At 34.2% G+C, this 11,983-nt stretch overlaps 1 protein-coding gene across 2 annotated transcripts; it reads right to left on the bottom strand.

Annotated features, from left to right (window-relative positions):
- Positions 1 to 220: 220 nt before the first annotated feature.
- On the bottom strand, positions 221 to 8,081 carry LOC127126453 (uncharacterized). Of its 2 annotated transcripts, XR_007804987.1 has the most exons (9): positions 7,751 to 8,081; positions 4,662 to 4,842; positions 4,157 to 4,336; positions 3,618 to 3,698; positions 3,371 to 3,534; positions 2,242 to 2,378; positions 1,787 to 1,902; positions 893 to 1,218; positions 221 to 431 (listed from the first exon to the last, which is right to left on the bottom strand). XR_007804987.1 is itself a non-coding variant. In XM_051055382.1 (8 exons), the coding sequence occupies exons 1-8, from the start codon at positions 7,915 to 7,917 to the stop codon at positions 970 to 972; spliced, it is 1,275 nt and encodes a 424-aa protein (XP_050911339.1). In that variant the 5' UTR covers positions 7,918 to 8,081; the 3' UTR covers positions 723 to 969. The 2 variants fall into 2 exon arrangements, 1 of the variants encoding a protein (XP_050911339.1); XM_051055382.1 differs by lacking the exon at positions 221 to 431 and having other exon boundaries at positions 723 to 1,218.
- Positions 8,082 to 11,983: the final 3,902 nt, after the last annotated feature.

Below are 11,983 nucleotides of genomic sequence, written 5' to 3'. Positions count from 1 at the left end.
ATAATGACAAACAAGAGCAAAGATTTGCAATACTGGTAGGACTAGAATGGAGAAAGAATAGCCAATTTACCCAATGCAATGACAGAGAGGAAATGGGAGATGGGTCCATGTCTATGTCATAAATGTAGTAAAGAAATCTTTAATTTCTTCTTATAATAGTTGCATGCTGGATTTGTGCTGTGAGCAGGAAAGTACTTGGACACATAATATAAAGAAGAAATTGTTCATTAATACAGCTTTTTATTTAATAAAATAAGGGGAAAGGGGAGAAGGAGAAATTAGGTACAGGTTCTTAATTTGTGACATATCAAGACAGTATAATGAAGTGAATGGTATCTAATATTTAAGTTAAAAATGGTTAAGTTAAAGTCTATGTAAATTTTATTGACTCGAATGTGCATTTCTCTTCGGTTCAATCTCCTGCCTCCGACCTTATAAAGACAATATATGATAGTCAGTTGCAAAGAATAAAATTGTTTAGATAAGTGTCTAAAAGTTCGAGTTTGAGAATTAAATTAGGCTCAATTCCAAATTCTAGGATAGAGAAAGGAAATTTGATTGGAAACCTCCTCTAATCTATAACCAAAAGATTCACAAGAAACAAAAACGGAAAAGAATCAAACATTTAGTACATGTTTGGATTCATGGTGACTTTGACAAAATCATCATGATTTTGTCAAACACGTCGTGATTCCAAGCATGCATTAAGAAGAACGTGTCAATATCTTGAACTACTTTTCATTATAAAAATGTGTCAAAGATGACAATGCTGTTGAACTAGGACATACTATTCATTTTCATAGTTTCACTCCAGATTACATGTTCAACACATAATCAAAGCAACTCAATAGACTCAGAAAACAAGCAGGACTGAGAGGAAACACCGACGTACATTTACTGTATGGAAGTTACGAGTCGGTGGGTAAACAATCTACCTCTCATGCAGATACATGATCTAGCTTTAGTAACTCACAGTTTAGAGGCACTATTTGTAACTTTATTCAATGCAGTTGCGACTTTTGAACCAGATGCACGTCCTAAATGCTTGCAGATGAAATCCCCAGCAAGCATAAGTTTTCCAAGGTCCACATTAGTTTTAACTCCAAGTCCATTCAGCATATAAACAACATCTTCAGTGGCCACATTCCCAGTTGCACCCTTGGCATATGGACAACCTCCAAGACCAGAGACAGATGAATCCACTGTGCTGATCCCCATCTTTAAAAATAAATGAACAAGATTAAGTAAACAGGAATTGTTCTTAGGGGAAAACTATATTATTTAGCCTAATGGAAAATTTTGATTTTTCTGTTCTTTTTTACTTTTGAGAGTCTATATTCGACAAAAAAATAATGTTTTTGTCCCTCATAAGTCGCTTATCAGAAACTAAAAGCACATACTAGTAAAAAGGAATAATTTTTTTGTAGGGAAACATGTCAAATTTTGTCAATTTTATGGAGACAATATATATAATCGTTGTTTCTATAAAGACATACACAACATTTGTAAATTTTCATTCTTTTTTTTTTTTGTCAGACTATAATAAGATATGCATTAACTTCCATTTTATTTAGATTGCAAAGACAATACATGTGAATTTAAAATGAGAGACAAGGACACAATATAAGTTATCTGTTTTATAGGAGCAAAACTAAAATGTTATACAACTGACAAGTTTTAGCGTTTGAAGGGGACAAGCTACATCTGACATAAAAACTTTCAAAAAGATCTATATAAAAGGCTTTCCTAATAACATATCAGCATTTGAAGAATAAAGAGAGTTTACCTGTAGTGAAATTAGAATATTTGAAAGTGCCTGACCATAAGTATCGTGAAAATGGACAGCAAGCTTATCAATTGGAACGACATCAAGAACAGCTTCAAGCATAGGAATGACGTTACCTGTAAAGATGAGAAAGAACAGCCAAATCAGAATATTTGATAATGCAATCACCTTAGACTTTTACCCGTATTCCTCGTAAAATACTGTCTCAACAAATTCCTTCTTAAGACAGATTAAGTAAAGGAAACTACTTGCAGAAAACATCAACAATGGAGCTAAGAGTATAAGTACGTATAATATAATTGATCATTTATGGAGCTAAGACAAGATCAGGTTTTGGTAAATCAAAGAGTCAAATCAACAAGATAAAGATCAATAGTCTTTTAACGTGATACCAGCACAGTAACCAAGACAAAAAACACCTAAATATAGCTAACAACAGATGAAAGAAACATTACCAGGTGTGCCAACACCAATTGTATCCCCTAATGAAATCTCCGAGATCCCCATCTCATAAAGTGATTTTGCAACGTATGCTACTTTTGCTGGAGCAATTTTTCCTTCCAGAGGACATCCCACAACACATGATATGTATCTGTAGTGTGTAATTAATCACACAATTGACTTTATAACTGCTATGATGAATTTGAAAGTAAAAAAGTAACATACTGTTTTAAGATTGTTCAAATAATTTGAAAAAGTAAATATATTCGAGTAAGGATGATAGGGGATCTGACACACATTCTTCTATCCGTAAAACCATATTTTTATCTTAATTTGGGAGAAAACTTTGTTTGCAACAGCTCTTTTGGTAAGCTAGTAAAGATAACTTTGCCTTAAAATATGCTAATTCAAACACACTAAATCACCTATCAAGCTACACCCTCTTCCAATCAACAACTTGTATATCCAATACGGAAAGATTATGTCAACAAAATTCCACTGATGAGTATACAGTATTACCGCCAAATATAGTCATTAACGGAACAAATCAGTGTATGTTTCAACTTCAATGAAACACAAGTCAAAATCTTTTTTAGACTTGTATATCCAATACGGAAAGATTATGGTGAACAAAATTCCATTGATGAGTATACAATATTACCGCCAAATATAGTCATTAACGGAACAAATCAGTGTATGTTTCAACTTCAAATGAAATGCAAATCAAAATCTTTCTTATACTTGATGTCAGGGCTAAATGAAACTGCCAACATGGAAATAGGTACTTCGGCTCTGTCAAGGGGACATAAACATAAATTGAGAGAAAATGAAGTTCATCTTTCATGTATCTTATGAATATTTGCTACAATGAATGATTCAACTGAACCCAAGACTTCATAAGAGATATTCTTCCTCTCAGATCTAAATCATTACCCACCCTTTAGACAGCGACGTAAACCGACAAGTGATGTGTCAAGATTATTATGAAAATACTAAGTCCCTTGTTTTGAAATCAAGATGTGTCTAAAACAAGAATTGACCATACATATGAATAACCCTTTTGTTTTAAATAGAAGGAACACATAAATTTTTAGAAAATACTCAAATTTATCCATCATTAAAATGTATGAATAAGAATCATACCCACGAACTGGGATCCTGAGGCTTCTAGAAGCTGAAGCAATATCACGGCAACGAGCAAGGTTATCCTCAATGCCACAGTTGAGATTTGCTTTAGAGAATGATTCAGAAGCAGCAGGAAAAACAGCCACTTCCTTAGCTCCAGCAGCAACAGCTGCCTCAAAACCCTGGAAGAAAGGGGGTCAAATGGTCATAACCATCCACAAGTTATAAATCTAATATTACATTTACCATTAACTATAATTCTTACTTTGAGATTTGGAGTTAAGACAGGAAAGCTAGCACCTTCAACGTCTTGAATTGCTTTCAATACATCCTTTGCATCTGCCAACTGAAATCAGTTATTATGTGAAATTGGTTGGTCAAGGATCACAAGATTCATTAAACAGGTTGAGATGAAAAACACTTCTAAAATACAACAGAAATCATGATTAACACTTCAACAAAAAGGAGGTATAGATAGTAGTAACATATGCACAAGAGACCAGACCAAGTCTTGTAACAAGTAAAGAAAAGGCACAACACTATTCCTGATAACAGGCATGGAAATAAAAAATTTAAAAGAGACATATAGGAATAGTAGTCGAGATGAGAGTCTTGGGGCACATTGAATTGACAAATAAAATCCTGCATGAGATCTAATGAAAATATCTTACAGAAATAAGGTAGAAAATGAATCGTAAATAAATAATAATGAAAAATATATATATGAAAAGAGTCTTTAGTTGTCTCTATAAAATCACAAATGATTGATTATCTTATCTCAAGGAAAAATAAACATATTCTTACCTGTGGCACCCATTTTGGTGAGACAAAACTTGTCGCCTCAACAACAGACAACCCAGAAGAAACTAGCAGTTTTATCAATTCAATTTTCACATCAGTGGGAACAATAACCTTCTCATTTTGCAATCCATCCCTTGCACCAACCTCCACTATCCTTACAAAGTTCGGAATATTTTTAAGATGCTGAAACATTGTATGTATTGTTAGTCATGAATTCTCCAACAAAAGGACAGTCAGAAGAATAAAAGATCTTAATGAAGCAGGCAATTGCTAAATTATAAATAACTATCAAAACACTGTTACATCAATTATCAAATGCACAACTTAGAGACATAAAATAAAAATAGACTTCCTTTTTCATTTAAAAAAAAATTATAGATTCAACATGGATGTTATGCAACCGGTAAAGCATGTATCAACTTAATTGTTCCTTGCTTAACAGCATGTTTCTAGTTATATTAAAATATATAACATTAGAGAGGAAAGGTATACATTAGACCAATTGCACCTTACTTGAGAACTCCTTTGTGCATTTATCATTGTGATCGGCTGTAAAATGACGGTTTACCACATAGCTGGCTGCGTGATGATTATCAATTGCCCCCGAAGTCCAGTTCAGGCATCGAGACAAAACGTTCCTATTGTATTTGTCAAACGCATTCCTAAGTTCTCTCGTGCTTGTAATTTCCCTGGTGCATTCATGATTTGGAAAGTAAAGAACATGTGATTTAAAGTAAAGGACAATATTTCCTTCAAAAAATTTACCTAACTCAATTTAAGAAAGCAATTAGTACGACCAAACAACATGTATATACTCCCTCTACAGATATGTATCTCTTCAGCAAAAGTTAGATTTTTATCATCCCCAGAGGTCCAAACAGCAACAAGGAAAAAAGCATCCATACATAAAGCTACAAAAGCTAACCATCTTGCCCCATTTATCCATAAGCTATATCAATACGTATGCTACTCAGTGATCATAAAGAAGAATGTCAAAATTGAGATCCTGCCTAGCCATTCAAAAAAAAAAAGGAGATCCTACCTACCTAGGGTCACAAGAATGAGAAAACACATAAATAAAAGAATAGCAACACATATTTACCTGAAGAACAAGATTACAATTAGCCACAAACATAAGAGCGTATGACCAATAAATCACAACAAATGTTTGATTACACGTCAATCGAAATTTATAAGGTTGCATACAAAAACAACTCACAGCTCATATAACATAAGTTTTTGACAACACATATCATTAACACACCAAAGAAAATAGTCCAACTCTAGTACCTAAGGATTTGTTTGATTGTGTTTGGGTTTTTAATTTTTTAAAAGTAGTCTGTCCATCCCACACAGTCTACTTATTTGAAAATTTCATGTATAAACGAAAGAGAATCATAATTCTTTTTGGCTTAGATGCAATTTTGGTCCCCTTATTTTCAACAAAATAAGATTTTGATCCCTCTATTTTAAAAATCAGTTTTTTGTTCCTAAAATTTTAATTTTTTATGTGTTTTGGTTCCTCGTTTCATTTTGGGGTTAACTTTGATGACATTAAAGTAACTAGATGGTCAAATTTAAAATAACACATCAACAAAATTGTCTCTAAAATATGACATAGACATTAAATTTGTCCATCTAAACATTGTCACGCCAACTAAATTGATCCTAAAATGAGATGGGGACCAAAACTCAGAAAAAATAGAAATTAAGGGACCAAAAACTGTTTTTTTTTTAAATGTACGGATCAAAACTACATTTTTAAAAACTAAATCACTCTTATCAAGTATTGGCATATTCACCAATATTATAAAAACAAAGTGGAAGTCATTGACTTCTGAGTGATTAAATGGTACAACTGGAAAAAAAAGTAATTAATATTGCATTGAATTTTTAAGTGATTATTATGGGATGGAGAGTTTTATATGTTTTGAATTTTGAAGTTTTCCTCGGTTTTAAAACTAAGAAAATCAAAATGTGAAGCTAAGGGCCTGTTTGATATGGTTTTGGAAAACTGTTTTTTAGTTTTTAAAAATTAAAAATTATAAAATTTGTTTGGTAGTCTAATTTTATAAAACTATTTCTCAAAACTATTTTCTATTTGTGAGTTTTTAAAACTAAAAATCTAAAATAGGTTTTAGAGGTTTTGATTTTTTGGTTTTTAGTTTTGAAAATTAGGAAGAGGACAAAACAAGGAAAAATGGTACTATATTCATCAATGACAAATTTGTAACATTGTTCAACTTTAAAACAATTTTTAAAAGCTAGATTACCAAACATGTTTTTTCTTCAAAACTTTTTTTTAAAATTAATTTCTAAAATAGTTTTTAAAAACTAAAAACTAAAACTCATTCAAACGAGCCCTAAGATTCTTGTTTTCAGTATTATCTTGATAGGGAGGGCAGATGTATGTGAGAGTGAAAGATTGATTTTCTCACCTGTTACCACTAATTAGTTCAAACAAGATAATATTCAACCCCATTTCAATAAGAAATCAATTGAACAGGGGAAAATTATCAATCAGTTCAACTGGTTTGAAGACTAAACACATTAATTTGATAGAGGAACTGTAAATTATTTCCACGTGAACCTGTCACAGCACATCAGAAAACAAACTTGCAGAAGTCACAATCGTACAATGTTCCCTGGTGATCCTACATATATTTGACAGAGGGATTATCCATAACTCTCCCCCCAAGAAGTATCCTCAAATCACTATATAACTTCCGAATAACTATACAATAATGTAAACCAAAATGTACTATCTACAACACAAAATTCACAAGGACTGTTGCATTGAGCATTCAGTATCTCCAAGTTCAACTTTTGAACTGAACAATGCATTTGCTCACCACTGTCAATTGAACAGATGAATTGAACAGAGAACAGTTATAAATCAATGCAACTGGTCTAAAGACTAATAGAGCTTAGGGTAGCTAGTGAGTTAGTTATTACACTTCAGCTATCATAGGTATGAAGTTAGTTAGCTGCTAATGCAGCAGAAATCTATGTGTATTCAACTCATTGTCATTTACCGATTGATCCATTTTCACAAATTCAAACCATTGATACAGATTGTATTTTCCTCTCTTCCTCCATTTCCTCTCTTAACAAAGACTAAGGGTGTGTTTGAATTGATTTATTTAATTTATCTACCTGTATAAATATTTGTGAGTTTGTTTGGGAGATCTTGCGGAAAAAACTTATGACATGTCTATGAGTTGTTTTCAACTTATTTCCCTAAGCTCTCCTGCTTATGAAAACAGTTTATAGCTTATACATAAGAACTTATACAATAAGTGCTTATTCTCTAAGCACTTAATTAAGTCGTTTATTCAAGTAAGTCTAAACAAATTGAATTAACGAGAACCTAAAAACTTCACACCGTTAACTCAAGCATAAACATACTAGAAATTGACCATATAACAAAAGCAGATTCCTACATGACCCCGAAAATTGATCTTCCTATTAGATAAAACAATTTCTACTATAAGCAGCGATACAGAAGCAATCTCAACATTAACCACGAATACAGAAACAATTTCAACTATAAACAGCATGATGAAACAAAAATGAAAGGGATTTTTTGGTGATTACCGAAAATCAAGAGATTCAACTGTGCGAGCTCTATCGATGGAAGCATAAGACGAAAACGTTGGATTTGTATCAATGGTAGCATGGTTTGAAAAGTTGGAAAGAAGTTGCGAGTGTGTTAGAATTGGCGCGCGATTCAAGAATCGCACCCTTTGAACGATTTTGTGCATATTGTTTGATAACACGGGCACTTGCACTTAGGTAAGAAGAAAAATTAAACAGTTGCAACGAAAGAATGTTTGGAAGAAATAACTCCAATGTTTGGCCATGTGGTCAGGATTATAATTTTCCAGCAAATGTCACCATCATGGATAAGGACGACTACAACAACATCAATAATAATAATAATAATAATAATAATAATAATAATAATAATAATAATAATAATAATAATAATAATAATAATAATAATAATAATAATAATAATAATAATGCGGTGGTTATTCAGGTGGAGACTTGAATTAATTGTTACGTGATACTACACTCAAACAATTTTCTCTTGAGAATATTATTGGTTGACGAGTAGTCGTTTAAGCCGATAATATCCAAAAGATGGAATTATGGAGCTCTTTTTAGAACATTGTTCTACAGGTGATAATACCCTTAGTACATACCTTGTGGGTTGGTTCTTACCCTTGGCTTGATGCTCGCGACTCCGAACCTTTGGACCTTGCTTCTGTGCTTGTGCATGTTTGTGGTTGTTGCATCATGCACTCATTGCATTCATGAGCATTTTTCTCAAGTTTTCAAGGAACTTGAAGATTCTCTTTGCAAACATCACAAATATTTTGATCATGGATATTGGAAGAAGGAATACTCAGAAATACAATTTCAGATGTCCTGATCTTAAGGAATTGAGAAAGTTAGCATCTTTTGTGGATGATCCTAAGGATTTCAGAGACCGTTTTGGAAGACTTTTGTTTGTTCTATCTTTTGATGTTAAAGATGGCCTTCTTTGTACTCTGGTTCAGTTCTACGATCTCGTCCAACAATGCTTCACTTCCCCTGATTATCAGTTGTTGCCTACCATGGAGGAGTATGCTTATCTTTTGGGTATATCAGTCTCTGATAGGGTTCATTTCTGTGGTTCGGAAGGGATTATGGAGTCTCGAGTTATTGTTGGAGTTATTCACCTAAAAAAATTTGATTTAGATGTTAATCTCACTGCCAAAGGAGGTATCAGAAGGTTAACTTCAAAATTTCTGATTGAGATAGTCTTTTCTTTTGCTAATACTGATAGCATGGTGGCCTTTGAAGCTATTCTTGCATTACTCATCTATGGTTTGAAGGCTAGGATGGTGCAGGCTTGACACAATATTCATAGGAAAGGATAAAGTGAGCTTAGATTGAAGAATTGTGTAGCTTTGGAGCCTTACACTAATTAGGTGAAGAGGGGAGCAAAAGAATTCAAGATGCCTTATGCTTATGAGAGGCCTATGTCTTTAGTAGTGGTCAAATTATCCATTATTCATATTAAAGACATAGAGGAGTTGCAAGAAGTTTTGGATAGGATGAAGCAAGAGAATGATGCTTGGGAAGACAAGTTTCACGCTTCAAACTTCGAGAAGATAGAATTGCAAAAGCAGATGAAGGAAAAGGATGACTTGATAGAGTTGCTTAAGCAACGTGCTATGAAGAGGTCAAGGAACCAAGAGGATTTATTTTCCTCTAACATTTCATCATTTACTCATCTTCCTATCTCCGGCATTTGGAAAGACATTGTAGATCAACTCGTGATGGAGAAGGATGTCATGATGAGCAACTATGAAAGAGATATCAAAATACTTCGCAAGAAGTATCAGCTTGGAGTTGGGACATCATCGGATATGATTTCATATACCTAACTTATTTCCTCTTACGTTTTAGGATTGTTGAAATTGTATTTCAGATTGTAATTCTTCCCATTATTAATAAAATGAGATTTTCAGTATTTCAAAATGTTTTATTTCCTTTATGATGTTTGCAATTTGCTTTATATCTTGAAGTTCCTTGAAAACTTTGCATTTGCATCTGCATATCAAGCATAATGTTGTATCTTGGTCTTGCTTTGTGTGAGTTTGTCAGGTTTCTTATTGCCTCCTTTTCTTGGTCTTTGTTCAAACAAGTTGTCTCACTAGTACAACACTCGTGCTAATCAACAGAAGAAGATGGATCATTTAGAGCAAAAGAACTGTGAACTCCGTGAAGAAGTGACTACTTTAAGGGATAGTTTGGAAAGAATCTCTACTACGACGGAAGCTCTGGTGGCTGCTCAGAATTAGCCTCCTCCTCCTCAGACTCCACTTCAGAGGACTATGATTTCTGAAATCATTTATACGCCCATTTTTGTGGCTTCGGTCAGTGCTCCATAACACCAAATGCCTCCTGGTTTCCCTCGGGGTATGCCTCCTAGCTTTGTGCCAGAAGGATATCAGCTAGTTGTTGAAGTTCTCGTTGCTCAACCTGTTATGTTTGTACCACTTCCCATGGTCCATGTTGCTTCTTATATAGAAGAACCTGTTTTCCATGCTGATCAAAGTGAAAATGTTGATGTCTATGAAAGGATGGATGAATTTCAAGATCAGTTTCTAGCAATGCAAAAGGAGATTATAACCCTGAGAAGAAAAGAATTGTTTGGAAAGAACACTCATGATCTTTGCTTAGTACCTAATATAAAGATCCCTCATAAGTTCAAAGTACCGGATTTTGAGAAGTATAAGGGCAACTCTTGTCCTTTGAGTCACTTGGTGATGTATGCTCACAAGATGTCAACTCAAACTGATAACCATCAATTGTTGCTTTGAAGTGGTACATGGGACTTGATAGTACCCAAATCCGTACTTTCAACGATCTAGGAGAAGCTTTTGTTCGTCAATACAAGTATAATGTTGACATGACACCGAACCGAGATCAACTTTGTGCTATGTCCCAAAAGGATAAGGAAACTTTCAAAGAGTATGCGCAAAGATGTCACGAGATTGTCGCGCAAGTCAGTCCTCTGTTAGAAGAGAGAGAGAGATGACAAAGCTTTTCTTGAAGACTTTGGGTTCATTTTACTATGACAGAATGGTTGCAAGTACTCCCAGTGATTTTACCGAGATGGTAAACATGGGGATGAGACTAGAAGTGGGCGTCTGTGAGGGACAATTGGTGAAAGAGAGTGGTTAATCTGGAAGTTCCAAGAAATATGGGAATGGTTTTCCCAAAAAGAAGGAACATGATGCTAATGCTATCTCACAAGAAAAGCATAAGAGATCTCCGAGAAGCAGTCAACATCATCAGCATGTGGCGTTAGTTACCCTGCTTATTAATCATGCTCTAGTTGTTCAAGTAACACCAAATTATCAACCATGTTTTCAACAACGTACCCATCAACATAATCATCAACAGACCGTGTCCAAATACAAGAGCAATTTGATCCAACTTTGATGTCCTATGCGGAACTATATCCTACTTTGACACAAAAGAATTTAGTACAGACTAGGACTTCACCAGCTATTCTAAAGGAACTTCCATGATGGTATAAATCTGATCATCATTGTGCATTCTATCAAGGTGCACCCGGTCATGACATTGAAAATTGTCTTGCTTTGAAAGCTGAGGTGAAAAGACTAGTGCAAAATGGTATTTTGTCTTTTGAAGACTCTGATCCTAATGTGAAAGCCAATTTGTTTCCTAAACATGGTGGTGCAACTGTGAATATGGTTGAGGGGTATCCTGTAAAGTACTGTGTCTTTGATGTCAATCTGATTAGAAGATCCTTGGTCGAGATGCATGCAACTTTGTGTGAGTTGAGTTATTACGTACACAACCATGTTTCTTGCCGAATCTGTTAAAGAAACCCTCGAGGGTGTGTTGTGGTAGAGAGATTTACAAAAAATTCTAGATGAAAATCTTATTCAGATTACCAAAGATATGGATGAAGATGAGCATGGTGTGAATGTCATAGTTCCCCATTTCAATATCCCGAACCAGTTGTGATTGCCTACAATAGTCAAAAGTTTGTCGTTTCTCCTTTGGTTATTCGTCTAGCGAGTCCTACACCCTATGCATTTGACATAATTGTTCCTTACCAATACAATGCTACAATATTGGAAGATAGAAAGGAAGCTCCCATCACATCCCTTTCTTTTGTTGATAATATTGCTGATGTAAGCGGTGTAACCCGAAGTGGTCGAGTATTTGCTTTTGTGCCCCCTAAAAGAATTGAAGATACTTTGATGGGTAAGCAAGCTCAGGTGGAAACTCCTGTTGTGG

This window comes from Lathyrus oleraceus, chromosome 3 (genome assembly GCF_024323335.1).
Source record: "Lathyrus oleraceus cultivar Zhongwan6 chromosome 3, CAAS_Psat_ZW6_1.0, whole genome shotgun sequence".
NCBI classification, from domain to species: Eukaryota; Viridiplantae; Streptophyta; class Magnoliopsida; order Fabales; family Fabaceae; genus Lathyrus; species Lathyrus oleraceus.
The sequence above is the reverse complement of the archived record's forward strand: the minus strand, read 5'-3'. Positions and strand labels throughout refer to the sequence as shown.